Genomic DNA, 21,215 nt, shown 5'->3' with positions numbered 1-21,215 from the left:
GAAGGCGGGCCGCCCGCGCCGTCATCACCGCGCGCCGCCGGGCGGGCCCCGCCGGCCGCGGCGATGGCCGGGAGCGGCGGGCGGCGCCTCCCGCAGGTAACGGGCGCGGCGGGGCGGCGCGGCCCGCCCGCCTCAGCGCCTCGGGGGGCGCCGGCCGCCGCACGCTTCCCTGCGGTCCCGCTTCCCTGCGGTCCCGCTTCCCTGGGATCGCGGATGAGGTTGTCGGGGCCGTGCGGCTTGCCGGCGGGTGGGAAGTCGCGCTGGACTCGAGCGAAGGGCGCCGAAGGTGGCATTGTGAAACTCGGGTTCGGGAAGAGGCGCGGGAGGTTGGAACGCTGTGGTTTTCCTTAGTCCCTGCCGTGGTTTGGGTAGCTTGGAACAATGGGCCAAGGCTGAATAACTTGGGCAGTGATATTCAGGATCAGCTTAGACGGGGCTCTCAGTAACCTGAGATGGCTGAAGATCACAGAATCATTAAGGTTGGAAAAGACCTCTAAGATCATCAAGCCTCAACCATTAATTCAGCGCCACCCTGTTCACCACCAAACCGTGACCCCACGTGCCACATCCACAGGGCTTTTGAACGCTTCCAGGGATAGTGACTTAACCTCTTTCTGGGCAGCCTGTTCCAATGCCTGGTCTCCCTTTCTGTGAAGAGATTTTTCCTAATATCTAATCTAAATATACCATAGTAAAACTTGAAGCTATTCCCCCTTATCCTGTCACTTATTACCTGGGAGGAGAGACCAACCCCCACCTGACTACATCCTCCTTTCAGATGGTTGTAGAGAGTGACAAGTTCACCCCTGAGCTTCCATTTCTCCCCTCTAAACAATCCCAGTTCCCTCAGCTGCTCCTCTAGACCCTTCAGCAGCATTGACTTCTGAATCCACACCTCAGAGTCTTTCCTGAGTTTAGGGAGACAAAAGTGGACACAGGACTCACGGCAGCCTCACCAGTGCCAAGTACAGGGGGACAATCCCTGCCCTGGTCCTGCTGGCCACACTATTGCTGGTACAGGCCAGGATGTGATTGGCCTTTGTGGCCACCTGAGCACACACTGGCTCATGTTCAGCTCCTGTCAGCCAGCCCCCCCAGGTCCTTTTCTGCCAGGCAGCTTTCCAGCCACTCTTCCCCCAGCCTGTGGTGCTGCCTGGGGTTGTTGTGACCCCAGTGCAGGACCTGGCACTTATTAAACTTTATTGAACCCCATACAATTGCCCTCAGCCCATCAATCCAACCTGTTCAAACCCTAATGCAGAGCCTTCTTGCCATCAACTAGAGCAACATTCCCATCCAACTTAGTGTTATCAAAGATGTCCCTGCTCATGCCAAGGAGGCTGGGCTAAATGACCTGTAAAGGTACCTTCTAATCTAAACTCTATAAAGAATAAGGTGTTTTGTTGCTATGCATAAAACTCAACACAAAAAACTTGCTGTTGAGGAATGCTACAGGTTTTTAGGGCAAGCAATACAAGAGATTTACCTCAAAACACTGTGACCTGCACCTGCAATCCCTTCATCATTGAAAATGAATTCTAGGGTGAGGTTCCATTTGTTTTGCTTCCTTGGGCACACCCATGCTCCCAACCTTCAGCCTGCTTCTCGTGGCAGGTAGGAGTGTGTATCTGCTTCCTCAGGCAGTATCCTGGACCTCTGGCAGCAGCACAGAGGGAAGGAGTTCAGAAATCTGGACTGTCTGGGGCACAGGTGTTACTTGTGAAAACACAGTGACATGTCAGGACCATTAGCATTTCAGAAAGATGAATATGGGACAGAAATCCCCTCAGCCTGGCTATGACAAAAAGTTGGTATCAAATTTTATAGTTGCTGGTTGCTGGGCACCAGCTCAGCAAGTCTCCATCCAGCCCCCAGGTGCTGGGTGTGTTCTATTCACTCTCTGTTCTCCAGTCTCTGTGTTTGGCACTAATTGCCAAATGAGTGTTTATTCCCTAATGACATCTAAGTCCAGTTTATCAAGCAGATCAAGCAGTTGTAGAAAAGCATTTAAAAAGAAATCTATTCCTTTATATCAACCATGCTTTTGTGTTACATTCCCATTAATTTTGCTGTCTGGAGGAAAAATGTGGATATTGGAAGTGTAAAAATAAATATCCTTAGAAATGTTTTCCTTTCTTTAATTTAAGAGAGTGGACCGAGCCTCTGAGTATGGTGTCTCTGAAGCTTTTTCCCTTCAAAAGTCAAGGTGTGCACTTAGGCCCTGGGGTCCTGTGACAAGTTTGGAAACTGCAGAACGGCTGCAAGTTCATTGTGAGGCCTATGAGGAAGGTGAGGTAAAATTCTGCTTGCCACAAGATGCCTAAAATGAATTGTTCTTGGTCCAGCTTTGTTGTTCTGACTTAAACAGGCTCTTGCAAAGCTTGAGTTCGCAAGAAATAGTTTGTAGTAAGATGTCTTTCATCTAATGGAGAAAGGCATAAGAAGGACCAGTTGCTGGATTCAAGGCAGATCTTGACTGGCATACCTGAGAGAAGGATTAACTCTCTGTCTCCTGGAGATACCAAGGTCAAAACAAGGATAAGAACTGCCCTTGAAGATACACTGGTCAAAACCAAGTTAGTGCACTACAGGAAACCAGGTGAAATCACCTGACATATTTATGATAACAGATTAGTAGTGGAAATGGAGTTTGTGGAGTAGCTCTGTGTAAATTTCACATCTATAAATAACTGGTTTTGTTTTGATTCCCATGCAAAATTTTCCTCACTAGTTACCTAAATAAATATTTATTTTGTAAAGCCTGCAGCTAAAAGTGCTTGCTGAAGTTTGAAAGTAAAGCTGTGGAGGTTTCAAAAACAAAAAGAAGGAAAATTATCACCCATCAGTGCTAGAAATGTGTCTGCATTGTAAAAAGCTAAGAGGAGACAGTATTTTAAAAAGTGAGTTAACCATTCTTTTAAGAATCAAAAGTCAGCATTACAGAACCAGATGATGACACATCTTAAAAGCATCCACTTCAATCCAGGAAGTCAGCTTTTTCATTTGTAATCATCAAGGGTTCAGCTAACAGCATGGAATGCACTTACCTGCTTACAGTGCACTGTCTGAATGTATTAGACAGCCAATGGCTCCAAAGAAGCTGTGTTTGCTGTGGTTAAAAGCCTTGTCTTTTCCTTTGGTGGAAAGGTTGCTTGCTTTCCTCATGTTTCTTTATTTATTTTTGTTTGCCCTTCTCTGCTAGAATCTTCCTTATTATAGCTACCAGTCCCTTGGAATTGTTCCTAGCTCAACTGAAATTCTTTCACCTGGAATCCATTATTACAATAGTTAATGGTAGTAACTACACAAAGCCCACTTTGTAAAGAGAAGTGCCAGGCTTTTACTCTAGTTACAAGAAAATCACAAACTCCAGTCAAAAAAGTAACCCTTCCCCAAGTGGCAAGTTGTTTTCTGCTCTTCTTTCTGTTATCAGATATATTCCCTGCTCCTGATCTGTCTGGAGAGATTGTGAAAGAGAATAAAAGTGATTTGAAGGACAACAAACAGTAGATTTATGTTTTCTTCAAAAAACTCACCATTTTCAAAGAATGTTTGAAAAAGGCTTTATTGCCTTAGAAATACCAGGGAGCATCTTTCACTGTGTGTTAGGAGTGGTATGAAGAGCAGCTGCTTGCTCCTGTCCATTGACTGTGTGTCTTACACTGTCTCATGACTCCTGCTGGAGTGGCTGGTGGGATCCCAGCTCTTTGTCCATCCTCACCACATGGATGGATGAGGATGCTTCTGCTTCTTGGGGGGCTGCTCCTGATGCCTTGCAGTTTACAGGCCTGCGTCCTGCTTCAGGAGCAGCTTGGCCCATACAGCAAGGCCAGCTGGTTTGTTAAGGCAGCAGACACATGAACTGGCCTTGCTTTTGAGAAGAAACTCTGAAAAAGGAATTTTTATTTTTTTATCACAGTTGTTCATTAGGGATTTGAGCTCACTGAAGAGTACCACATCCGTCATAGATGCATTCCTGTAGCTGCACCCATGACCTTGAGTTCCAGATGAAGTTTGCCACCTGACAGATTTGTAATTGTTTCTGTGGTACTTGCAAAGGGTTAACCCGTACACATGAAGCAAAAGTTTGACCAAACAGTGGTTCTTTTGAATTTAGCATATGATAGCCTAGCCTGCGCATGTGGAAACCATCTAAGTGTCTTCAAGTGCAGTGGCAAAACATATGAAAGCTATCTAAAGTATTAATGACCTCATGTGAATTCCATCTCCTTGATAAATGCTAGAAAATAATCACAAGTGATCTAAATGCCTGCAGAATCATAGTAAAAGTGAGGTGGAGAAGAATTAATTTCTGATACACATGACAGGAAAAAGTTTGCCACCTTCTCTTCTTGTTCTTTTACAGATCAAGAAGATAAGAACAGAACTATTAGCTTTATTCCATTTTCTGTTGCAGATCAGGTTTCAGTCGTTCCTAGAATGTGATATAAATATCCCCGACTACTGCTAGTTTACACTTAGCCATATGTTTTTTCTAAGCAAGTGAAGTCATTGGTCTCTTTCCTCATGGTAGCCCAGGAGCTGCTCAGTAACTGGATGAAGTCCCAGCTGCAAATGGAGCTGAGTGATGGAGAAGAGGAAGTTGATTCTGTCCTTCAGGAAGAGCCTTCTGCAGCCCCTCCAAAATATGAGCATTTTGATGGTGAGAGCACTGCAAAGCAGGTCCTGGTTTCCTCTCCCAGGGTCTGCTGGGGAAGGAGGTCAGGCCTTATGGTTTGTCTGAAAGACTGAAAGGTAACAGTTTTTTTCTAGCCAGGACAGTGGACTCAATAGAAACAAGATTAAATGTGATGGTTTTGTCCCCCAGATCTTTACAGCATCTTGCTGTAGGGCTGCATAAATGTGACTCGTAAACATTCAATGTCTCCCTTTGTAAAAGAGAATTTTTTTTCTTTTGTGAACAGGTATTTTTGAGGCCTGTCAAGTTTATACAGCCATTTGAGATGCTCAGAGGCAAGACAGTAAAAAATGGATTAAACATTGTTACTGCTCTAGCGTGTTCAATGGGAGACTGATTATCACTCTGGGGATAAATGGAGTGCAGTCAGTGTGTCCATGTTCATCAGAAATGCATTCACAATCTGGGGAAGTGATCCCTTTAATTACATTAGGCTTTGTGATCTGAGACAGAAGGGTTTATTCATTTCAGACTAGCCTGAGATAATCTGAATTTCTCATTTCAGACTTATGCAGCTATTTGGAATGTGAAATGGAAAGTTCCTCTGTCCAGAAATACCTCCAGCATCTTTTGCAGAGTGAAGCTGTGAACTGTGGGATAGTGAAACATCTTAGACTTGAAGAGATCAAGGAAAAAAACAAACTTGCAGATCCACGAATAATCATGGAGCTCAGACACAAGCAGGTGAGCAGGCAAGGCAGCTCAGTTAAAAGGAATAAGGTGGAGGATTATAGGATTAGAGTAAATGCTCAGTGATACCTCTCCAGTATTCTCTCAGAGCCTGCAATAATCTCTGACTTGGAAGCAACTACCCAAAGATACTCTTCCACAGTTCAGCTGAAATTTTACTGCATCTCCATGTGCACATCAGCCTTTCAGCAGTAGCTTGCACAGTCAGCTTTCACTAAAACTTTTCAGGTTTTTCCCCTTTCTCTGAAGACTCACAGGAAGAGCTGCCACAGCTGTCAGTTGTGAGTTTGCTGCCATTAAGTAATATTGATTTAATTTCACTCTCTCACATGGAGTGTTTTGCTGGTCAAGAGCACAGTCTCTCCTATGAGAGAGTCTCTGCTATGGATAAGGTTTCTTGCTTAATGTGAAAGGTGGATTGTGACCTACCCTGGCAGTGTACAGTGAACTTCAAATTCTTCAGCCTTTTGTGTTTGCTTTGACTTTTGCCAATTTTCTCCTGCCCAGGTGAAAGAAAACCGAATGAGGCATCAGAAGGCTTTAGAGCTTCAGAGACAAGAAGAGTCCCTGAAGAAAGCCATTCTGTCTGAGGCCAGGCTCCAAGCACAACAGGAGGACAGAAGAAAGGCCCTGCAGGCTAAGAAGGAGGAAGAGGAGATCCAGAGGGAAATAGTGAAGCTAAGAAAGGAAATGGCTGAGAAGAAGTACACCATGGCAAAAGTTTGGAGAATGTAAGGAAGGGTGTGGGGGGTGTGGAGAGATGAAAACCACTTATTAGGTCCTTTTGTTAAATATAAGAGCAGTGGTCATTCCTAACAAAACAGCTGTTGCTGACTTTGAACTCTACAAAAGCCTTTTAGTCCTGTTACCAACATCAGTGGCAGAGTTTTTCATGAGTGGGAAGGTGAGCTAAGGACAGTGTTATCCTCCCCTCAGCCATTACAGTATGTGCACTGAATCACAAAGTAGCAGTGTTTGCACCACTGTGCATTCTCTCTATCAATTCTGTGGCTACATCCAGTCTTGCTAGCATCTAATGCCACATGAAAGCCGGTACACAGAAAAAAAAGTAAAAGAACAAAAGTCTATGTTGAAAGTCTAGCACTTGCAATACTTTCCCTACTATGAGAGAATAAAGAGCATTTTTGGCTGAGAATTCTGCAGAGACATTATTTATTTTCTTCTGCTGAGCTTAGATTGTCACAGAGATGTCCCTTTTAGGGATGCCATTTATTTATTTTAGCAGCCTTGAGATCCTAAATCTTCTTACACAAATGCTTTAATGAAATATTTACTGAAATAATTTACTATTTTCTTCTGCCTTCTATGTTTAGGAAATGCACTGGACTGTTTAATCTCTGGGGCCCCAAACCATTACAGAGGTGGTTTTTAAGAAGGCAGAGTTAAAATAATCAGCAAATTTCTAAGCTGTAGAGGTGGTTCTCTTACAATTGTCCAAAAAAAGAAGCTATTAGATTGTATATCATGATATTAAATCTGTGTGTTTGTTCACTTTCCAGGGAGGGGAAGAGACAAGAAAAAACTCAGAAGCTGTCAATGCAGGAGGGGTCTGCTGTGTCACCACCCCTGGTCCTGAAGAGGGAGGAGCAAGGAGAGGAGAAACAGAGGAAGACTCTGGAGTTGCTGCGCAGGATTCACACAAGGAAGCAGAGAGTGAGCATCACTTTTTTTTATCTGAGACTCTGAACTACCTGCCCTTGGTTACCATTTTCAAACCTGAAGTAAAAAGTCCTGTTTATACAGAATTTTTTACTTTTTCAACAAGCTCCTGATACTAGAAAAGTAGGAAAGCAGGGCCAAAAGTGTCTTACAAGACTAGGAGCAGGAAATCCTGAGGTGCCAACCCCACTGGGCCTGTGCCTCGAGTGTATTCAGTGGGACATTTCACTTAGAATTGTGGAAAAGACATGGCTCTCAAGACAGATGAGACCATAATGGCTTCTGCAATCAAGAAATAAGGAGATGTACAGAGGAGGAAGTGGAGTGAGATTTATTTTCCCTCAAGGAAGTAAATAAAAGGGTAAAGTGGCAGAAAAAAAGGCCTGAGAAGCGCTTATTGTGTGCATGGGAAGACATTGCACATTCTAATTCAGGAACAGGGAGAGGAAAGAGAAATGCTACAGCCTGGGATGAATTTTGAGTAATGGCTCTGAGAGTTGATGCATGCCAGCACATCCACAATAACAGGTTCCTCAACGATCCCTTCCACTAGGTGCAATAGGATATTCTGTGTTACTGCAACAGCTCTTTTGAGGCAAACTTTAATAATTCCTAGTAGGAACCCCTTTGTTGCATCCTTCATTATACATGGTCAGCTCTGGGTTAAATACTTATCAAATATTCACAACTAAAGAGTGATATTTTAGTACTGAATAATTTTGTATTATCTCAGCAGTTTCAGCAAAGGAAATACATTTCCTGAGTGCAGGTAATGCCATCCATCTCATAATGTTTTTAATTAATGGAGCAGTCATCATCGTTGATGTCTATATGTCTACATCTAGGGTTTTTTTCAGTAGAAGAATCCTGTAGATTTTATGGTGATCCTCCTCACAGTTCAATCCATCTGCCCATCTGCTGGATTTGAGCTTGGCTGTTATTTATCAGTACACAGCCTCTCTCCAGCAGTCTAAGCTGTGAAGATAAGCCTGAGTGAAACCACAGAACAATTCAGCACTGGCATAATGTAAGAAGACACAGCTTGGCTGAGCTAAGCAATAGTGACATTTTGATTACTTTCCTAAAGCAGAAAGAAACAGCTAATACATTGACTTTTTGTAAGTCTCCACTTGAAGATTTCAGCAAGAGAGGAATGCAATTAACACAAGGCACTATGACAAAAGGGGAACAGCAGAGTCCTGTAAGTTGACCCACTTGGATGATCAGAATGAACAGTGTCTGCAGTGACAGGGCTAGAATTATGGGATAGATTAGACAGCAAATTGCTGCTCTGTACAATGTAAATTACTCCCAAAGGCAGCGAGTCTAATTACACAATAGGGGAAAGGTTTGGCTTCTTGCTGGAACAAGGATGAGCTGAGACCGTGTCATAAATTTACCCTAGGAAGCATTTTGATTTTTGTCTAAGTTAAAAATCCTTTTTATTTTTTTTTTCAAAAAAAGCAGCAGTTATTCACAGATATATTCTTACCCGTAGCATCTTAGACATCTTCTAGATTAGAAAATATTTTCCCTGTCTCTAGAAACTGTATGTTCCTTACCTATTTCCTACCTTTATACTTGGTGAACTAAGTGCATTTCACTCCAAAGCATAGAGCCCCTTGTTATGATGTCTCTTCCTAAACCTTTTATGTTCTTTGTAGAAGATGTACACATGCTCTGCAATACTTTTTTTTTTCTTAATCCTCAAGATAATTGTTGAAAATGAGGATTATAAAAAGAATCCAGAAGAAAGGAAAGCCAGAATAGGCAAAGGGCAGAGAGGATCAGTATTTGTATGACAGGCTGTATCTTGCTCATTGGTTTTTTGAAACTCTCCCATGCAGTGCTTGCAGCAACATTTCTCTGCTTGGCTGAAAGTTATTCTGGAGTACAGAATTAAAATGGGAAAAGCCAGAGCCTTTGCTGACTGGAGATGCCAATTGAAGGCCCTGCGAGGTTGGAGAAACTATACTTGGGCCCAGAAAGTAGAGCAGGAGACAGAGCAATTGGAAGTTCATCTCCAAGATCAAAACAGGTAGTGACCCTTTACTGTGGAATTCCTCCTACTGCAGTTGTACTTGGGCAGAGCAGTGATCAGGGACTGTAAAAGCAGCTTGTAATTTATCCAGCACGAGGAAAACAGCAGCTTTTTGAGAAAATTGCTACACTGCCTGCAGTCTGCCAGAGGCATTGTGGCACAGATGAAAAGGAGGACAGATATAAACAAGAGCTTTAGCATTTTCCAACAATCCTGTGTCTCAGTCTTTGTAGACATCTTTCCTAGAAAACTCACCCTGGCTTACTCTGGACTCCAGAGAATATGAGTTGCCAAATTTATTCCTGATTAATATATTTGCTTTTTTCAGTAGATGTACAGCAGAGATCATTTTGGCCAGTGCCTTTCATTAAGGAGGCTGTTGGATGAATTCCCTATCATCCAGAGAAGATACTTCCCTTCACAGGTGTCTGGCAGGCTACAGTGGTGAGACACTGTCACTTCCCCATACGCAGCCTGCCAGAGAACATGATACCTCTTTTGCAGCTGTCCTGAATCCCAGAGATGCCACAGGAAATTGCAAATTGTGAACTAGTGAAACTTAATTCAGAATAGCAGGCATGCTTTCTGCCCTCCCACTCCTCCCCAGAGGAGCTCTGTACAACTTCAGAGGGCCTTCAGAGTTCAGCAGCAAAAAGACTCAGAAAGTGATGTGGCTTTGTGCCTGGGCAGAAGTCTCACCTCTGCCATAATGATAGTAAAAGGGTTTTAAAATCATGGGGATTAAGGGTTAAAAGGAAAAATAAGCTTATTAGGCCCTGGAAAAATAAACACCCTAAGCACATGGAGAACTTGTACTTGCTAGAACTGCACCTGTACATGATAAACGATATAATTGTTAGATGTTTAGTTTAGTTTTAGATGATTGTTTAGTAATTAAATATAATTACTGTTTAATCATAAGAACAATCATGAGAAACTGTGGTCAGGGACCTAAGAAAGATCATGAGAAATTCATGTCAATGTATAAAATAGAACAATATAAATTTAATAATTAATATGTAAGTTATATAACGATAGAATATAAAATATGTTAGCTCGAAAGCCATGTCGGAGTCAGATTTGGGTTTGGACCCCTGATTCCCAGAGCTCTTAATAAAAGCACCTGCATATAATCATATCCCGTGATTATGTGTGTTCCGGAATGCTAACAATAACACAAACGCATTCCCATTCAGAAAAACCCAACTGGCTGTGGAGCACAACCAGCGACGCCTCCTGTGCTGCTGCTTTCTGGCCTGGCAGCACTGGAGCCGAGCGGAGACGGAAAAGCGAGAGCTGCAGATGAAGAGGGAGCAGACAAAGAGAAAGATGCAACAGCTGCTGGAGGCTGTATCACTGGGGACAGGTGGGGACAGACCCCTGGAGGTTAACAAGCCTGGGACAGCAGAAGTAAACCATCATCAAGATTTAGAGCAAGACAAGGTAAATCCTTCTCATGTAGTTTTGTCTATTGGCATATCAGTATTCTCAGAAAGTACTTACTTTATGCAGTCTGAAATAAAGAGTTCATTGCCCCAGAGGAAATTTTCTTTCCCAGGATTACCCCCCAAATACCTCCCTGCAACTGTTCAGGAGAGAAGTCTAAAAATCAGAGGCAAATGTGAAGGACAATGGATGACTTTTAAAAATAATCTCTAGTGCTGCCAAAGAACAACCCTTCATGTACTCTGAGTCGCAATGAGCATCCCACCCCAGATCACTTTTACTGAGAGATTAGTTACATCTTTGATGCCAGCTTATACTTAAAAAGAATAACTTGACTGCATGACATGACAAGAGATATTTTGCATGCCAGTGCAGCTTTCCTGCTTTTAACTATGGGGGTAAAAAAGGTTGTCACTGGCTGTTTCAGGATAATGCACATCACAGGGAGGTAAGAGAGGAGAATAAGAGGTTGCTTCCTTAAATTGTCATTTGTCAGGTTAGATCCCCATCTTCCCTTCTGTCTATAAAACCTGTACCACATCAGTGATCTAATGTCAGTATCAGAGCTCACATGTACATATTACAGGTCAAGCTTTCTGTTTGCTTAAGTGTAAGCAAAAGTTGATGCCTTTCAGTGCTTATACTATCCTAGTAGGCCCGTATTTTTCTTCTGCTGCACTGGTAAAATTTGTGGTCAAGGAATGGGACTGAATTTAGGGTTTGACCTAGGAATCAGAAAGCAGACTCTATAGCTGATGCAGCTTCAGAGAATGACCATGTGTCAAAAAGGTGCAGCCTCACTCTCCACTGTGCACCAGTTTTGTGGTAACATTTATCAAAGCTGGAAAAGAGGCTTAAGGAAGCAGGACATTGAAGACTTCTCTTCCATTTAAAAGGGGCCTGTTCAGTAGATCAGCTGTGTAGATCACTTCAACAACTGTTTTTAATTTTATTCTCCGTCTGAGCTCTAAGCAGGGACAACACAGTCCAAAAGGGAGTGTGCTAATCCCCAAGAAATGAGCTGTCCTAAGATGTGCTCCCTAACAAAATAGTCAGGATGTATTCCTGCCAAAGCTCTTGCTGAATCAGGATTTCTTCCTCCTGGTGAAATGGCACACAGCTCCTTAAGAGTTCTTTTCCACAGCCTCCACTTTGTGCATAATGGGGCCCCTCTGGCCTGACTGGATAAGGATTGCATAGCTGAGATTACCCCACTTCTCAGGCATCTCACTAGATTTGCAGTAAAAAAAAAACCACTATGCAGGAAAGGCAGAAGAGTGCTTGGTTTTAATCAATGCCAAATTTTCCTCATTTCTTTTTGTTTTTCCCTAGCCAACTGAAACTTACCTCATACAGAAAGAGCCTGATCAGACCAGAGACCAGTCTTGTTGGGATATTGTTCACACATCTCATTTCTGCAGCAGCCCCAAATTTGCCTGGGAGATTACCATTAAACATGCAGCCCTGAGTGCCCAGAACCAGACTACGTACAGGAATCATATAGCCACAGTGCTCCAGCAGTTTCAGGCACTCGGTCCAAAGACGTCTCCTGCTTATGGTAGTTGCTTTGAGCACCGTCACGCCTTCCAGCAACGTGTGATTCAGGAGCAGAGGCAGCAGCTTCAGAAACAGCAAGAGCTGATCCTTAAACTGCAGGAAAATCAGAAGCTGAGCAGAGATAAAGAAGAGGCAGCACAAGCTATGGCTGTAACCCAGATGTTTCACAGTTCTGTTTCACAAACCAGGGAGAAAAAAGAATCCAGATGCAAAAATACAACCCCTTTGAGGTATATGCCCTCCATAAAGCAGGGTCAGTTAGTCATCATGTCTCATTCCCACTCAAGTTGAGCCAGAATTTGCCAGGCATATTTCAGTCATGCTAGTACTATCTGCTGTTCCTCTCAGCTGTGACTTAGCCTCAAAGGAAGTATCAGACTGGCCGCAGTTCTTTCTCCTTCTCCCTCCCTGCACTGGCTCAACATCAGGTGATCCATGCAGGATCCACTTGGAAACAGCAACACCAGTGTCACCCATAGTAGCAGCAGGGATCTATTTAGTTATGAAAGAAATGAGCATCGTCTTCCATTATTCCAGACCATACAGGAGCCCTGGAACTCAGTTCCTTTGCAAGGGTGCATCATCCAGTCCCATAGCAAGCAAAAGAAAGGTGTATCAGGGATAATGCAGCACAATGGAGAACAGAAACTACAAGGCCATAGGTGGTAGGTGTGAGACATAGTTTGACCACATTCACTGAAGAATTTCCTTACTCTTTTTCTTTCACAGCCTACCTGATTCTCCTGGGCCAGAAAACACAAGGGCAGCAATGCAAGGCAGGAGGCCTTCCAGCCAGCTGACCTCACCTCATCCCATACTGAAAGGTATTGTTCTAGACAACAAACACCATTCCAGACCACTTTTCTCAAGAGTTTGTATGGAAATGTCTGTCTTTGCCTCAACTTTGCTGGCTGATGATATTGTGCAAGTAAAATTGTGCACTTTCTTTCCAGTCTGACGAATGCTGTAAGAGGAGAGTGTGAACTGTTCTCCTGTTCGAGTCAGGCACTTGTAAAACCTAGGACACTGCAGGCCCCTCATGTCCACACTGTTGTGGCAGCTGTTGCAGCACTTGTGGTGTCTCTGCTGTGACAAGACTCAGAGAAGCTGTACAGGTGTTTTTTGCCACCAGTCTCATTCCCTTCGTTATGCATCCAAGAAACACTTAAACTAGCCAGTCATTTTCATCCGAATTTGTTAGAGGTGTTGAGATTTCAGAGGGAATTAAGTGCCTAGCCAAGGTTTTGTGAGACAACAATAGCCAGGCTGGGGAAGGAACTCCAGATCCTTGCCTTTTGTAAGATAGCTTCCCTTCTCTGGCCACAGTGGCACAAAATAAACATGGAACCTAGCCTTTTCATCAGTAAAGTAGAATCAAGGTTCTGTTATATCCTTAGGTCAGGTTCTTCTGTATCAATGCAGGGTACTGACAGTCTGCATGAAAGGTTGTCTGGAATACAATCATTGTGATGTTTCAGTAGTTTGGGATCAGCAGACCTTTTTGGCCATGACAGTGGGCATTAATATGTCTTTCACTACCTGTGTTCATCTCCAATGCTACCTAGTCCAAGCCATCATTCACCCTGATTTGCCTGAACTCTGTATACCTTAGAGACAGCAAACATATTTCTCAAAGCATTCAAGTAGTTGTGTTTAAAGATCCCAAAAAATTCAGTGAAGAAGTTATCACTGAATGGTTTTCCCTTGGCTGAGAATCCTGGGACAGCTGTGAGGAGGAAAGAATCTGAGGAAACATACTGTGGCCAAAACACTTCAGTGCCTCCCAGTTATTGATTGCTCCAGCCTGTGCTTTGTTTGCAACTGCAGAGGAAGCAAGCACAGGCTCCCAACTCCTCTGCATGCTCTGTGTGTAACACCTTTGCTGATGGCCAGCAAGATCACTCCATTGCAATTTATCTTACAAAACAAGCATTAAGCAGTAGTTTCTTACTAGTGGGACCAAGTACCTGTATGTTCCTGTGACAGTGATGGTATAATGAAATTACTTTTAAATAACCAGTTAGAGCTTCCTGGAGACCTCAGAGTAATTGCTGCTATATCATGTGCCCTGGGCCTCAGCCCTCAATCAGGCAAGGCAGGGAGGGACAAACCCTCTGAACACAGTTCTTTCATAACTGAGCCTCATGGTTGTGACTGTCAACCAAGTAGGGTGGAGAGAATGTAATTGCCATGATCCTGAGTCATCTCACAAATGTTTATAGGTTCCTTGTTCATGACACTGCCAGCTGCAAGGGGCAGCAGGAAGCAAGTCCCTTTGTGCTGGCATTGCCAGGGCAGTGGGGGCCTGGCATAGAGTGATGCATCTTTGTTCACCAAACTTCTGCCATTACATCATGGCTCATTTCCACTAAGCCTTATGTCCTTTGTTTCTGCAGGGATGCAGGAGAGAGCGATTCAGCGGGCAGAACAGAAGAAGAAAATAGAAGAAGCCAAACAACGAAAAGCAGAGGAAAAATTGGTAAGGGAAGTGGAAAATGAAATAAAGTGATCTTGTAACTGGAATAATGTTTCATTCCAGTTACAAGAAATGCTGATTTAAACCCAGAGTCAGGGACTGAGAAAAGGCTCTTTATCCAAAACAGGAGTTTTGTGACTTGTGAGAAAGCAAATACCCATCACACATCAAAAGAAGTAGTTACTGCTATTTTTGCAGCACCAGCCCTCCTGTATCATAGACAGATCTTGAAGTTGCAGTTCTAGAAACAGCCTCCCTTACCACTCCCCAGCACTTTTTTCACATGACAGTCTTTGCTGAGAATGGTAAGGGTGGAAGTGCCACAGCAATCCACTTGATGGGACTTGGCAGTGGTGGGGTTCCCCTCCCTGCCTTTCCTCTCTGGTCACATGCAGCTTGAGGACATGCAGCCTCACCTAGTAAAAATCTGAATCTTTCTAGGAAATCTCTGCTGAAGAGAGAAGATACAATGTTTGTATAGTTCATACACAAAGTCTGTGATACACACCCAACAGAGGAGCCTTCTTCAAGTCAGGATATAAAACTGTCACTGAAAATATTGCTAGTAAATTGCATTAGGATTAGAAAGTGTGATTTCAGTGTCTGGGGAAAGAAATGTTTGGGTACCTGTAATGCTACTTTGCATGTGGAAATGAAACTTGAGAGCAGAGCCTAGGGATTCAGAACTGACTTCAGTAATCAAGTTCTCAATAAATTACTTGGTGCATGCTTTACTTTTTTTTAGAGGAAGAGTGAACAAATACTATAACCTAGGGCAAAGATATGCATGTACATACATAGAAAAATAGGTAAGATACATAGATAGAAAAAGATATGTATATATGCAGTAAAAAGGACAATCCCTCCTCCATGTCCCTTCCACAGTTCCACACTAGCACAGATTGTGTCTAGTATGTGAAAATTCACCTGCTGAAGCTTCAGGTTCTGGTCAATATTAAAGGAATACTAGGAAAGTTTGAAGATCTGTGTTCATGGAAAAGGTCACATGAAACAAATTGAATTTCACCTTTCTCCAATTCAAGGCCCAGCTGAAGGCTGAAGAGGAAGCACGACAGAGGAAGGAAGCCGAGGAAAAGGAAGCACAGCGGGAAAAACGTCGGGAGGAGAGAAGGCAGCAGAAGCTGGTGACCAAATGCCTTAACTGTTTTTTCCCCTTTAGCAGGGATAGGGAAGAAGATCCATTACCCACTGGTACTCAGTCAGCAGCCAGAATAATGTGAACTGAAGGTCTTCATTGGAAGAGCATAGTTCCACAGCACCCACAGTACAGACTTACAGAGTCTACAGCCACGTAAGCCCCTCACAGTGGCAGCATGTTCAGTCTACTCTCAGATTCCTTCCACTCTTGTCACTGCTTCAATCTATGCAGTGATACCAGTCATGAACACATGATTCAGAAGTAAACGAGCCTGACAGTTATATCAAGATCACCTTTTCCTCTTAGAGCTAACCTAGGAATAGCTGCACTTCATTATTGTTACTTGGAAATGAGTTGTCCTAATAACCTAAATAGCGCATTTGAAATCCTACATGAATTCAACCTGCAGCTACTGTTCTACTTGGATTGAGTGTTTTAGAACATTTGACCTTCATTCCTGAGTATCAGTCAAAAGTAGTGTTACACAGTTATGAAATACCTACATCCCTCTCCTACTGTTTAGGCTAGATTAAGTGGTAGGGTCCATGCATAAACTCAGAATCATTTTGGGACATGTTTTGGACATTAGAGAAGATTCCTGCTACATCAGCACTTAACTCCAAACGGCAGGGCTGATACACAGCCCAAGGGAGTGTCCAGGAATACCATCATCTCCCAGAAGACAAATGCTTTAGAACACAGGTTCCACTGCATGGGATCATGTCTGGTCTGCAGTGCTAAAGATGATGCAGATCCCTATTTCCTGTCAGGTCAGAACCTCCAGCTCCAATATGATAGTCTATTGCATTGCTTAATGTCCTCTTCATCCTGAGGGAATTAAAACTACTGCTTTTCATATTGCAGAAAGAACTGGAGAAGCAGAGGAGGCTGGAGAAAGAGCAGCAGCTCCAGAAAAAGGCTAGAGATCACTATGAGAAGGTCCTTCTCAGAAAGCTGGGAATAGTGCCATGGAAAAGGCTGAGGGAGCAAGCCAGAGAAAACTTAGTGGTAAGTGCTAAGGATAAAGGAAATGACTGGTGCCATAGGAGGAAGGGAAAAAGTAGATGCAGCACTTAGAAGAAGCCTTAATAGGCTTTTAGGCCAGGTAGAGATGGAAAATGCAAAATTCTCCCTGCATACCCTGCCTTATATTAGTTCTTTAAATCAGCCGATCTGACAATAATAATGAAAAGCCATTAAAAACACACAGGGATGGCATCCTCATTTATAGCTGATTAAACAGGATTGAAAAAAGAAAAAAAAAGTCCTATGACATGTGCCTGTCTGTTTTCTTACTCCACAGCAAAGTTTATCAGTGAGATACCACCAAGCAACTTTAGCTGTAGGAGTTGGCCACTGCTAGTGGCAGGATACTACAGGTGATAATCCAACAATCTATTCTATCCTGGCCCTATCCTGAGTGCAGAACAGGGAGTGGCACCTTCCAAGACCTCAATACAGGAGTATTGCTAAAGAAACATTTCTGCACATGACTGAGTCAGTATCCCTTATCAGGGAGAAGTGGATAACACTCAGCTGTATCCTGAAGATCCAGCCAGAGCCCAGGGCTAAGTTGGAAAGCTTCCATTTAAGTCACTGGAACTGGAGCTACTCACAGTACTTGACCAAATGCACACAGGCCTCCAGCTGGGAAGAAGTAGATGGATACAAGCTGTTCCATATGTCCACCCCGCTGGTCAGCATTATGGACAGGTTTGGACTGTGCTGTTACAGGCCATTCCTCTGCCCCATTCACAATCAGTTAAACTGAGCATCTCATTCAAAAGGGTATTCTCTAGAAGGGATGCAGCAGGGGCCTGGTAGAGAGACTGATCTTGTTCCTTATGCTCTTTGTGGGATCCTTGAAGTTATTCCAGCTGTCAGAAATCTGGGTTTGGGTGGCCTCAAAAAGCTAAGATGATTTTCTAGTGCACCAAATTTTCTGTGGCTTTATACTTAGGTAGTCATCAGTTCAGGTAAGCAGCTGCTGTCTCTACTCAGGTGGCAGAAAGGCACCACAGCTTGGGTCTGAAGAGGAAATGCCTGATAACTTGGCTGCAGGACACCCAGCAGAGTCTCAGGGAGAAGATGTCTCGGGCTGAGGACTTCTATTCCCATATGTTACTGAGATGGGGCTTCAGGAACTGGCTAAAGGTTGGCCTGCACCACGGTAGAGAAATGATACCAAGAGAGCTGGCTGCTGCCACACTTTCCTTTAACCACAGTGCCAATTCACTCACCTGTAGAATAACTTGGCAAAGGCTGTGCTATCTCCCCCTTCCAGCAACATTATTCCCTTTTTCAGAGACCTTCTCTCAGCTTCTCACTCTCCATCACTCTTCCACACAGAATTTTCTCTTACACACTTCTCCACCATCTACTGTCTCACCCTGATCCCTGCTGATTTTCCTCCACTCCTGTGCCCACCACCCTTCACTGTCACAGTCTCAGCAGTGTTTTATTTATTGGGCCAGAGGTTGGGAGAAAAAAGAAGAAAAAAAGCCATTCTCACCTGTTTCTTTGTCCTCCTCCCCAGTACAAGGATTATCTCTCTGCTCAGGAGGAGAGAGCAAGTACCTTCCACACAGTGTGCCTCATGAGGAAGTGTTTCTGGGCATGGTTTGACCATATCCTGGAGGAAAAAAGGGCCTTATGGGAGAGGCTGAAGATCGCTGCTGAACACAGTAACAAGTGAGTGTATACCCTTACTAGCAGTTCTTTTTACTTTAGTTTAATATACCCTGTAGATTATTTTAGGGGCAACTTTTGACAGGTCAGCTTGTCCCCAGGAACACATGGAACAGATTCTCTACTGCTGGTGTTTTACTTCTGTGATATGTACAGACAGCATCAGCAGCGGTTTATGCTAAGTTTCCATGCAGCCTGGAAAAGAAAGTGTAATGACACCCTTCACAGGACTTCTAAATCTGAAAAAAAGAGAATACAGTGAAAACCTAAGTAAGGATAAGAAGCTGAAACTCTCTAAGCTGATTAGCAGATCTGGCCATGCAGCTTCTGCTAAAAGCTGCCTTAGGAAAATCTTTAAGTACAATTACAGCAAGCCCAATGATTGTGTGGGAATTACATAGTACTTTTTTGTACACAGCAGATTATTTAGTTCACAAATCCAAAGTTGATCAACCAGAAATCCTACTTAAGGAGTCTCTACATTTATGCCATCACCAGCCTGACTTGGCAGCAAAAACTAGAGCAGTCAGTTCTAGCAATCATGACCAGAGCTGGATACACTCAGTCCACTCCTTGTCCCATAAAATGCATTCTAGAAGGAAGAAAGAACTATTGTCAAAGTTCAACAGAAAACAGAAGCCTGTTCACCTGCCTCATCTTGGAAGCATGGTAGCTGCATGCAGTCATGAATAGGCTGTGCCTGTGCACAGCCCCAACAGGATCTGCAGCACCTTAGAAGAAGAATGAAATTAAATTCACCTCTTATGTGGTAGAGCAAACCTGTTCTAGCTTGCTGTGTCAGTAAGGTCTGAATAGTGCAGTTTAACATTAACAAGCCAGCAAACTGGAGGAACCAAGGGAAAGTCAGACCCAGGAAGAGACTGGATACTAGGAGCATAATCACCTGACATGCTTCTTTATCTCTTTCTCAACTTGCAAAAGGCAGTTCAGACCTTGCCATAACAAACTCTTCTTTAGACAGGACTGTGGTTCCCTATTGCCTGTATGGGAACCCAAGGCAAGGGCACCTTTGATGGAGTGATTAAAATCAGGTAAGAATTGGAAGCCAGCTGCCTGCACTTCTAAGGGGCTGGTTTGGACCAAATGAACCTGCATTTTTCCTAAAGAAACTTCTTTCAGAGGCCCTGTTCATTCTTCAGAAAACCTCTTTCATTATTAGAGTGCTAAGCAAACAGCAGCTAATGAATCCTGTCAGAGAGAACAGAATTCTTGGTGGAGAGGAATAGAAAAAGGCAATATGTTATTTCTCCCCAGCATGATTGACATTTCAATGAAATGGTCTGCATGTAGATGCTTAACATGTGACAGGCCTGATTAAGTGCAGAAAGGACAAATCTTCAAGATGTGAATTCCCCTTTCAAACAGAAGTTCTCTTTTGATTGCCCGTTATGTCATGTACACATCTGCATGTTGTGACTTTGTTCCTTGTGTCCCTAATTTCTTTCAGGAGACTTACACTGAACACATTCAAGGCATGGAGGCAGTACCCATTACTGATGAAAAAGGAAAGGGAAAGAGAAGAAAGAAGAAACCAGCTACGCAGGAGAGTAGCTGAAATTCTCCCCGACTTCCAAACATGATAGAAGAGAGTCAGATGAGACAGGAAGGGGTCAACAAGATTAATTCAGTTCAGTGCTATCTCCCTACTGACTGAAACAAGTCCAGGGGGAAGGCTTATGAAGTGCAGAAGGTCTTAGAGCCAAAGGGAGCTCCCTGTAGTCAGTGTTGTTGTAAACAAAGTAGAGAGGAAACTTAACTGACAGTTTCATGTTGCACTTCATGGACTTACTCCTTTTAAGCCTCTGTAGGGGTATCTTGGCTGGTGGCTATGAAACCCAGATAACCAAACCCAGCACGGGGTGTCTTTGAGGTCAAGGCCATTTCCACATGCAGAGCTAGCTGCAGCAATAACATGAATCCTCCTTCATCCAAAGAAGCACAGAACTGAACTGCACCTCTTTTTACCTAAGAAGTAGCCTGGTGCTTTTCTGTTGACAGTAATCTGTAGGGTGACAGCTTGTCTGGAGGGCAGACAGACCTTACTGTCAGCTGACCCCTAACAACAGCTGTGAACTTGGCCACCCAGAGCACAGTTTCTAGCTAATTGTGCCAGGAAAGTTTGGATGGGAGGGGGAAAGGGAAGAGTCTTTTATGCAAACCATATTTGCTAATGATCCAGATCACATCACTGTATACTGGAAAGTCTAAAACCTGGGTTCTTTTGCAAGAGGCTGCCTTGTTTGCAGCACTGGCCAGTACACAAGCACAGTGCTTTGATTTTGGTACCAAGCAGTGATCCCAAGTTTATGAGCCTCAATTGTCATTTAAACACTTCCCAAACTGTTTAATATTTCAGGGTGTATTGTGCAAGTCTGTCTGAGCTGTTTCACTTGATTGAGTACTTAAAAGAAAAAAAGACAAAACTCCAAGAAAAAGACAGATTGCAGCTTTTACAGAAGCTGATGTGATTAAAATGGAAGTTTCATACTACTGTTTTTAACCTTAACCTGCAGCATAATGCAGACAGGCTAATGCCTTCAGGTACACTATGTCTTAGTAACAACATAAGGCAGGAAGCTGGAATCATTTGCCTCTCACAGCAAGATAGGCAAAGCTCTCCAAAAGCATTTGGCAGTACAGGAAATACTTGAGTAACACCAGAAAGGCAACAGTTTACTATTACCTTGTAACAGATCGTTAGTAATACCCATATATGCACTGAAAGTTTCTAATAAACCCAAATCTGAAATTAATACAA

General features: G+C 43.4%; 1 protein-coding gene across 2 annotated transcripts; it reads left to right on the top strand.

Annotated features, from left to right (window-relative positions):
- Positions 1-24: 24 nt before the first annotated feature.
- CCDC191 (coiled-coil domain containing 191) lies at positions 25-21,215 on the top strand. Of its 2 annotated transcripts, none has more exons than XM_021548991.3 (16): positions 25-96; positions 2,148-2,289; positions 4,535-4,663; positions 5,205-5,383; positions 5,897-6,120; positions 6,910-7,063; positions 8,917-9,107; positions 10,307-10,553; positions 11,889-12,343; positions 12,843-12,937; positions 14,510-14,592; positions 15,633-15,734; positions 16,613-16,756; positions 17,750-17,902; positions 18,285-18,439; positions 19,905-21,215. In XM_021548991.3, the coding sequence occupies exons 1-16, from the start codon at positions 64-66 to the stop codon at positions 20,035-20,037; spliced, it is 2,619 nt and encodes an 872-aa protein (XP_021404666.2). In that variant the 5' UTR covers positions 25-63; the 3' UTR covers positions 20,038-21,215. The 2 variants fall into 2 exon arrangements, with proteins under 2 accessions (XP_021404666.2, XP_021404667.2); XM_021548992.2 differs by lacking the exon at positions 25-96 and adding an exon at positions 152-286 and having other exon boundaries at positions 4,540-4,663.

The sequence above is a fragment of the Lonchura striata genome, chromosome 1 (genome assembly GCF_050655825.1).
Source record: "Lonchura striata isolate lonStrDom1 chromosome 1, ASM5065582v1, whole genome shotgun sequence".
Lineage (NCBI taxonomy): Eukaryota > Metazoa > Chordata > Aves > Passeriformes > Estrildidae > Lonchura > Lonchura striata.
This window is presented reverse-complemented; position numbering and strand designations above follow the sequence as displayed.